Source organism: Heptranchias perlo, chromosome 10 (genome assembly GCF_035084215.1).
Source record: "Heptranchias perlo isolate sHepPer1 chromosome 10, sHepPer1.hap1, whole genome shotgun sequence".
NCBI classification, from domain to species: Eukaryota; Metazoa; Chordata; class Chondrichthyes; order Hexanchiformes; family Hexanchidae; genus Heptranchias; species Heptranchias perlo.
Genome location: NC_090334.1, coordinates 10,970,920 through 10,980,977, shown reverse-complemented (window position 1 = coordinate 10,980,977; position 10,058 = coordinate 10,970,920). Strand labels below are relative to the sequence as shown.

Here is a 10,058-nt window from a genome sequence, read left to right as displayed (position 1 = left end):
AGGTATCCATTATTCTATACAGAAACCATCTGAACCCCTCGATTAGATTCCAGTCTGTAACTCACTCCCAGGTATCCATTATTCTATATATAAACCATCTGAACCCCTCGATTAGATTCCAGTCTGTAACTCACTCCCGGGTATCCATTATTCTATATATAAACCATCTGAACCCCTCGATTAGATTCCAGTCTGTAACTCACTCCCAGGTATCCATTATTCTGTATATAAACCATCTGATCCCCTCGATCAGATTCCAGTCTGTAACTCACTCCCGGGTATCCATTATTCTGTATATAAACCATCTGAACCCCTCGATTAGATTCCAGTCTGTAACTCACTCCCAGGTATCCATTATTCTGTATATAAACCATCTGAACCCCTCGATTAGATTCCAGTCTGTAACTCACTCCCAGGTATCCATTATTCTGTATATAAACCATCTGTTCCCCTCGATTAGATTCCAGTCTGTAATTCACTCCCGGGTATCCATTATTCTATATATAAACTATCTGAACCCCTCGATTAGATTCCAGCCTGTAACTCACTCCCAGGTATCCATTATTCTATATATAAACTATCTGAACCCCTCGATTAGATTCCAGTCTGTAACTCACTCCCAGGTATCCATTATTCTCTATATAAACCATCTGAACCGCTCGATTAGATTCCAGCCTGTAACTCACTCCCGGGTATCCATTATTCTATATATAAACCATCTGAACCCCTCGATTAGATTCCAGCCTGTAACTCACTCCCAGGTATCCATTATTCTATATATAAACCATCTGAACCCCTCGATTAGATTCCAGCCTGTAACTCACTCCCAGGTATCCATTATTCTATATATAAACCATCTGAACCCCTCGATTAGATTCCAGCCTGTAACTCACTCCCAGGTATCCATTATTCTGTATATAAACCATCTGAACCGCTCGATTAGATTCCAGCCTGTAACTCACTCCCAGGTATCCATTATTCTCTATATAAACCATCTGAACCTCTCGATTAGATTCCAGCCTGTAACTCACTCCCAGGTATCCATTATTCTATATATAAACCATCTGAACCCCTCGATTAGATTCCAGCCTGTAACTCACTCCCAGGTATCCATTATTCTGTATATAAACCATCTGAACCGCTCGATTAGATTTCAGCCTGTAACTCACTCCCAGGTATCCATTATTCTCTATATAAACCATCTGAACCTCTCGATTAGATTCCAGCCTGTAACTCACTCCCAGGTATCCATTATTCTCTATATAAACCATCTGAACCTCTCGATTAGATTCCAGCCTGTAACTCACTCCCAGGTATCCATTATTCTCTATATAAACCATCTGAAACTCTCGATTAGATTCCAGCCTGTAACTCACTCCCAGGTATCCATTATTCTATATATAAACCATCTGAACCTCTCGATTAGATTCCAGCCTGTAACTCACTCCCAGGTATCCATTATTCTCTATATAAACCATCTGAACCTCTCGATTAGATTCCAGCCTGTAACTCACTCCCAGGTATCCATTATTCTATATATAAACCATCTGAACCCCTCGATTAGATTCCAGTCTGTAACTCACTCCCGGGTATCCATTATTCTATATATAAACCATCTGATCTCCTCGATTAGATTCCAGTCTGTAACTCACTCCCAGGTATCCATTATTCTATATATAAACCATCTGAACCCCTCGATTAGATTCCAGTCTGTAACTCACTCCCAGGTATCCATTATTCTATATATAAACCATCTGAACCCCTCGATTAGATTCCAGCCTGTAACTCACTCCCAGGTATCCATTATTCTATATATAAACCATCTGATCCCCTCGATTAGATTCCAGTCTGTAACTCACTCCCAGGTATCCATTATTCTATATATAAACCATCTGAACCCCTCGATTAGATTCCAGCCTGTAACTCACTCCCAGGTATCCATTATTCTATATATAAACCATCTGATCCCCTCGATTAGATTCCAGCCTGTAACTCACTCCCGGGTATCCATTATTCTATATATAAACCATCTGATCCCCTCGATTAGATTCCAGTCTGTAACTCACTCCCAGGTATCCATTATTCTATATATAAACCATCTGATCCCCTCGATTAGATTCCAGTCTGTAACTCACTCCCAGGTATCCATTATTCTATATATAAACCATCTGATCCCCTCGATTAGATTCCAGTCTGTAACTCACTCCCAGGTATCCATTATTCTATATATAAACCATCTGAACCCCTCGATTAGATTCCAGTCTGTAACTCACTCCCAGGTATCCATTATTCTATATATAAACCATCTGATCCCCTCGATTAGATTCCAGTCTGTAACTCACTCCCAGGTATCCATTATTCTATATATAAACCATCTGATCCCCTCGATTAGATTCCAGCCTGTAACTCACTCCCAGGTATCCATTATTCTATATATAAACCATCTGATCCCCTCGATTAGATTCCAGTCTGTAACTCACTCCCAGGTATCCATTATTCTATATATAAACCATCTGATCCCCTCGATTAGATTCCAGTCTGTAACTCACTCCCAGGTATCCATTATTCTATATATAAACCATCTGATCCCCTCGATTAGATTCCAGTCTGTAACTCACTCCCAGGTATCCATTATTCTATATATAAACCATCTGAACCCCTCGATTAGATTCCAGTCTGTAACTCACTCCCAGGTATCCATTATTCTATATATAAACCATCTGATCCCCTCGATTAGATTCCAGTCTGTAACTCACTCCCAGGTATCCATTATTCTATATATAAACCATCTGATCCCCTCGATTAGATTCCAGCCTGTAACTCACTCCCAGGTATCCATTATTCTATATATAAACCATCTGATCCCCTCGATTAGATTCCAGTCTGTAACTCACTCCCAGGTATCCATTATTCTATATATAAACCATCTGATCCCCTCGATTAGATTCCAGCCTGTAACTCACTCCCAGGTATCCATTATTCTATATATAAACCACCTGATCCCCTCGATTAGATTCCAGTCTGTAACTCACTCCCAGGTATCCATTATTCTATATATAAACCATCTGAACCCCTCGATTAGATTCCAGTCTGTAACTCACTCCCAGGTATCCATTATTCTATATATAAACCATCTGAACCCCTCGATTAGATTCCAGCCTGTAACTCACTCCCAGGTATCCATTATTCTATATATAAACCATCTGATCCCCTCGATTAGATTCCAGTCTGTAACTCACTCCCAGGTATCCATTATTCTATATATAAACCATCTGATCCCCTCGATTAGATTCCAGTCTGTAACTCACTCCCAGGTATCCATTATTCTATATATAAACCATCTGATCCCCTCGATTAGATTCCAGTCTGTAACTCCCTCCCAGGTATCCATTATTCTATATATAAACCATCTGATCCCCTCGATTAGATTCCAGTCTGTAACTCACTCCCAGGTATCCATTATTCTATATATAAACCATCTGAACCCCTCGATTAGATTCCAGTCTGTAACTCACTCCCAGGTATCCATTATTCTATATATAAACCATCTGATCCCCTCGATTAGATTCCAGTCTGTAACTCACTCCCAGGTATCCATTATTCTATATATAAACCATCTGATCCCCTCGATTAGATTCCAGTCTGTAACTCACTCCCAGGTATCCATTATTCTATATATAAACCATCTGATCCCCTCGATTAGATTCCAGTCTGTAACTCACTCCCAGGTATCCATTATTCTATATATAAACCATCTGATCCCCTCGATTAGATTCCAGTCTGTAACTCACTCCCAGGTATCCATTATTCTATATATAAACCATCTGATCCCCTCGATTAGATTCCAGTCTGTAACTCACTCCCAGGTATCCATTATTCTATATATAAACCATCTGAACCCCTCGATTAGATTCCAGCCTGTAACTCACTCCCAGGTATCCATTATTCTATATATAAACCATCTGAACCCCTCGATTTGATCAGTTCTGAGTACCCATTAGTCATTCTCTGTGTGAACCATCTGATGACTCTCGCTTTGAAGTCTGTCCAGGTCCCTGGATGGTGTCGGTGCTGTTTGAAATCTGTGGCTGGTTCCCGGCCCGCTCTGAGCCCAGTGATGGGAGCGGGTGGGCGGGGTGGGGATGATCCTGGACCTGTTTTCTGTTGAAGGATGAATTGTCTGGGGACCGAGGCGGTGGGACTTGAGGCTGCAGCTTGTCGGTGTGAGAGAGCTGAGCACGGTTTCTTCCTGGAGTCTTAAACTCCTCCTTGTTTCCTGGCCTGGGATCCATAGAGAGAAGCGATGGGAGGTCCCTGGATCTCCTCCTCCTCCTCCTGCCCAGTCTTAGGTCGCTGGCATCGTCGAGTTGCAGGGAAGAAGCGCTCCAGTCTGAGCTGGAGGCTGCAGAAAGGGGCCATGAAGCCCTCTCCGCCCCGGGCAAGGGCTGACTGTGCGGCGGAGGTGTAGAGCAGGGTTCACACGGTGCACAAAATCATCAATAACAACCCGGTCAAATCAGCGGCAGCATTCCCTCCCTACCTGAAGCTGGCTTGGGGAATCTGGATGATTCCGGGATCGTGTCTGACCATCGCCCTCCTCCTCCGGCTCACCTGGGGTAAGTTGGATCAGAAGGAAGGGGAGGGGGGGGGGGATAGAAAGTTTTGAGAGATTAAAAAAAAGTTTTGCAAACTTTATTTGGGGTTTGTGGCAGGAGAGAAGACAGTCAGTGTTTTTATGTGTTTGTCATTTGGTGATAATGTGTATTTTAATTTACTTTTCCTTGAGTTGTCTTTGTATCTCTCGCATTGCTGGGGTGACTCTCTCTCTCTCTCTGGAGGGCCCAGTGACCCAAGCCCTGCAGCAATTCCTGTTCAGGAGTGAGGAAAGCTGGCAATATCCACAGGGTGAGAGGGAGCAGTCATAGAACCATCGAAAGGTTACAGCACAGAAGGAGGTCATTCGGCCCATCGAGTCCGTGCCAGCTCTCTGCAAGAGCAAACCAGCTAGTCCCACTCCCCCGCCCTGTCCCTGTAGCCCTGCAGTCCTGAGTGATCTCCTTCACATTTCAAATCAAGCCCCCCTCTCCCCTCATCACTGGCAGGGGGAGAGAGAGAGAGGAGCAGGAGGGGAAAGATGTGTCTTGTGGAATTTGTAAACTGCTTTATAAAGAACATGTTTATGATTTTGTTACACAAAACACGCAGAGGTAATCGTCCCTTTGGGTGTCACTTCGTAGTGACATCGCATGTGAGTGACATCGCATGTGAGTGACATCACATTGCAGTGACATCGCATGTGAGTGACATCACATTGCAGTGACATCGCATGTGAGGGACATCACATTGCAGTGACATCGCACCCGAGTGACATCACATTGCAGTGACATCGCACCCGAGTGACATCACATTGCAGTGACATCGCACCCGAGTGACATCACATTGCAGCGACATCGCACCCGAGTGACATCACATTGCAGCGACATCGCACCCGAGTGACATCACATTGCAGCGACATCGCACCCGAGTGACATCACATTGCAGTGACATCGCACCCGAGTGACATCACATTGCAGCGACATCGCACCCGAGTGACATCACATTGCAGCGACATCGCACCCGAGTGACATCACATTGCAGCGACATCGCACCCGAGTGACATCACATTGCAGCGACATCGCACCCGAGTGACATCACATTGCAGTGACATCACACTGCAGTGACATCACGCGAGTGACATTACATTGCAGTGACATCGCATTGCAATAACATTACACACGAGTGACATCACACGTGTGTGACATTACATCGCAGCGACATCACACGCGAGTGACATTGCATCGCTGTGAAACGCATCGCAGTGACATCACACGCCAGGCGATATCACACACGACTGATATCACATGCGAGCCGCACCACGTTCCCATTACGAGTTTGGAGTTCGTATTGTTGTGAATTCTTTTCAACAACAACTTGCATTTATCAGCGCCCTGCCCCTAACAGACTCCCTGCCCTGCCCCTAACCTGCTCCCTGCGCCTAACCTGCTCCCTGCCCAATTGTTATCCTGCTCGCTGTCTTGCCCTTGCCTTGCTCCTGTGTAGTTCTGAAGTTGGCAGAAGATGGTAGAATAGAATCATAGAATCATACAGCTCAGAAGGAGGCCATTCAGCCCATCGTGCTGAATTAGGGGTTACGGGGAGCGGGCAGGAAATTGGATATGAATTTAGATTTGAGGTTAGGATCAGATCAGCCATGATCTTATTGAATGGCGGAGCAGGCTCGAGGGGCCGATTGGCCGACTCCTGCTCCTATTTCTTATGTTCTTATGTGCCTGTACCGGCTCTTTGAAAGAGCTCTCCAATTAGTCCCACTGCCCTGCTCTTTCCCTATCCCCTGCAAATTTTACCTTTTTAAGTATTTATCCAGTTCCCCTTTGAAAGTTACGATTGAATCTGCTTCCACCGCCCTTTCAGGCAGTGAATTCCAGATCATCACAACTCACTGTGTAAAAAAAATTCTCCTAATTTACCACCTGGATTTTTTGCCAATTACCTTAAATCTGTGCCCTCTGGTTACCGAGCCTCCTGCCAGTGGAAACAGTTTCTCCCGATCGACTCTATCAAAACCTTTCATAATTTTGAACACCTCTATCAAATCTCCCCTTAACCTGCTCTGTTCTAAGGAGAAGAAAATATCTGAGAAAAATATAGTTTGCCAGGAGTTAGTTACTAATACGCTAGTCAGTGAAGAGAATAAATACAGAGGGTGTGCATAGAATTGGTTTTGATACTTTCATTTCATTTTTAAAAAATGATAGGATATTTCCCTGCCCTTTTACCTCTAGCATCAGGGTTAGAATCTACAAGAGTCTGAAGACTCTATTTAATGGCTGTAAGAATTATAAGTCAACTGAGTTTCCGCAGTCTCAACTGGGTTCTTAACGGATCGGGGGCATTGCCCACAATTTTCCATTAATTGAAAGAACTCTCCGCGATCTCTGCGCTCTTCCAATTCTGGCTTCTTGCACAACCCCGATTTTAATCGCTCCACCATTGGCGGCCGTGCCTTCAGCTGCCTAGGCCCTAAGCTCTGGAATTCCCTCCCTAAACCTCTCCGCATCTCTCTCCTGCTCCAAGAAGCTCCGTAAAACCAACCCATTTGACCAAGCTTTTGGTCACCTGTCCTAATATCTCCTTACATGGCTCGGTGTCAAATTCAGTCTGGTAGCCCTAGTCTCAGTTTACCAATAGTGACTAGCACTATGTAGAATCACCAGCTGATTGTCTATGCAGTGTTAATGCTCCTCTCTGCTGATTCTAACACTCACTGTGGTTTGTACTCTGTTGAGCAGCTGTGACATGGAGAGAGACCGGTTTTCAGTGAGTGTCTGTTTAATTTGTGGTCTGAGTACAAACGTATTTAAACTATTATTTAAGTGGAGGGAAGGTCCAGGGGAATATTTTCCATTGCAGGTATTTCCTGTTCTCCCCAGCCCTGATGCAATGAGTAAAGATTCCCTCCGGAGTGGTACTGAGCCCCATAGATCAGAAGGTTGCAAGTTCAATCCTTGGCCTCAGTGCCCCTGGTGAAGAAAAACAAGTATCAGCCTGGTTTCCCGCTCCCAAACACTATCCAGTGCCTCCTGCTGGAAAGTACTGGTTTGTAGATGTTGGGCGAGGACGTAATCAGGCACAGTTGCAATACAATATTGGAAAATGTGAGGTTATGCACTTTGGCAGGAAAAATCGGAGAGCAAGTTATTATCTTAATGGCGAGAAACTGGAAAGTACTGCAGTACAAAGGGATCTGGGGGTCCTAGTGCAAGAAAATCAAAAAGTTAGTATGCAGATGCAGCAGGTGATCAAGAAGGCCAACGGAATGTTGGCTTTTATTGCTAGGGGGATAGAATATAAAAACAGGGAGGTATTGCTGCAGTTAGATAAGGTATTGGTGAGACCGCACCTGGAATACAGCATACAGTTTTGGTCTCCATACTTAAGAAAAGACATCCTTGCTCTCGAGGCAGTACAAAGAAGGTTCACTCGGTTAATCCCGGGGATGAGGGGGCGGACATATGAGGAGAGGTTGAGTAGATTGGGACTCTACTCATTGGAGTTCAGAAGAATGAGAGGCGATCTTATTGAAACATATAAGATTGTGAAGGGGCTTGATTGGGTGGATGCGGTAAGGATGTTCCCAAGGATGGGTGAAACTAGAACTAGGGGGCATAATCTTAGAATAAAGGGCTGCTCTTTCAAAACTGAGATGAGGAGAAACTTCTTCACTCAGAGGGTAGTAGGTCTGTGGAATTTGCTGCCCCAGGAAGCTGTGGAAGCTGCATCATTAAATAAATTTAAAACAGAAATAAACAGTTTCCTAGAAGTAAAGGGAATTAGGGGTTTCGGGGAGCGGGCAGGAAATTGGACATAAATTTAGATTTGAGGTTAGGATCAGATCAGCCATGATCTTATTGAATGGCGGAGCAGGCTCGAGGGGCCGATTGGCCTACTCCTGCTCCTATTTCTTATGTTCTTATGTGATGCCACATGTAGCCAAATAGCCTGCCGATGTCCACACAGGAGGGCAGCTGGCGCCCCTGGAGTGCAGAAAGTATCCGTGCCTTCAAGAGAGTAGAGAGGAGAAATGAAGGAGGGTGGGGGGGGGAAGACGAAAAAGAAAGTGTTTGGCAAACTGAAAAAAAATGCAGTGTTCTATTCAAAAAACATGGCAGTCTTAACTGAGGCAAAAAAAAAGAGGGTCATATCAACTTTTGTTCAGTAGGCAGTGAGGACTTTAATTACTGCAAGATCTCTTTCACCTTCAACTAGCAATTGAAATTCCTGACCTGGATTCTATGTGAATTCGTTCCATTACTTCCTGGAAGGTAAACATTCCCTGACTTTAGACAGTACAGCAGTTCCGCATTAAAACAGTACTCTGGTACTCTGGAATGCAGCCTGTGTCTGGTGCAAGGATCATTCCTCAAGTTGCATTTCTCAGAATCAATTTCATTTAATCTCTCCATCCAAACAAGAAGAACAAGTTGTACAAGTGGGTGTGTTCCACTCACTGATAGTGGCAGTTCACCACAGGCAGTGTGCCAGCAGCCTTCTGTTGCCACCTGACCGTGTCACCCTGTTTGGGGAATCCACAAAAAGTTGGAGAATTTTGCAGGTCCCAGGTCAGGTACAACACGGGTAAGATGCAGAATAAATCCCCCTCGTGATACTTCCTCAGGTCGCACCTCCAGGCTGGGTCACCAGCAGTCCAGGACGTTTCATCACACGACCTTCCACCCTCCCCACTCTCCTGCCATTGGTCGCCCGGCACGACCATCCTCACACCAATCTGGAAAGCAAGCAGACTCTTTGTTACCCGATTGGATGATTCTTGACTGTCAGTCAAAAACAGCCTTCAGCGCCCTCCCCTCCATCTCCAATACTTTTTAGAACAAATGAAAGAAAGTGTTCAAAGAAATTGAAAAAAACACAGTTTTTTTTAAGGCTCTATGATTTTTCTCTCGGGTTGTCCGAGAGATTAATCTAAAATTCCTGGAGACTCCAGGTCAATCTGGGGGACTGGCTACGCAACTCCCAGATAAGGTTCGATACAGAACAAAGCTCCCATTACACTGCCCAATCAAGCAATTCCAGATTAAATACAGCACAGCTTAGATACAGAGTAAAGCTCCCCCTACACTGTTCCAGTAAGGCGCCTTCAATCTAACCTGAGAAGAGGGACCATTAAGGCCCCAGTGAGACATCCCCGCTCACCACTTATCGACTGTCTGAGCGACGTGTTTCAGTCGCAAGCAGGTTTCAGCTCTGAGCGCAAGATATTTCAGAGACAACACAAACCCTTGCAATCTCACAGATACATTTGATAGTGTATATAACCCAGTCTGTGTCCCCAATATCAGACATTAATCACTGTTCTAAAACACAGTGTATATAACCCAGTCTGTGTCCCCGATATCGGACATTAATCACTGTTCTAAAACACAGTGTATATAACCCAGTCTGTGTCCCCGATATCGGACATTAATCACTGTTCTAAAACA

General features: G+C 44.5%; 1 protein-coding gene across 1 annotated transcript in view; it reads left to right on the top strand.

The window, feature by feature from the left end:
- Positions 1 to 4,338: 4,338 nt before the first annotated feature.
- Positions 4,339 to 10,058, top strand: part of tyro3 (TYRO3 protein tyrosine kinase) — a 168,981-nt gene continuing 163,261 nt past the window's right edge. Inside the window, exon 1 of the mRNA XM_067991213.1 lies at positions 4,339 to 4,616. Within this exon, the coding sequence (XP_067847314.1) occupies positions 4,565 to 4,616 (52 nt within the window). The 5' untranslated portion in view covers positions 4,339 to 4,564. The remainder of the gene's footprint in view (positions 4,617 to 10,058) is intronic.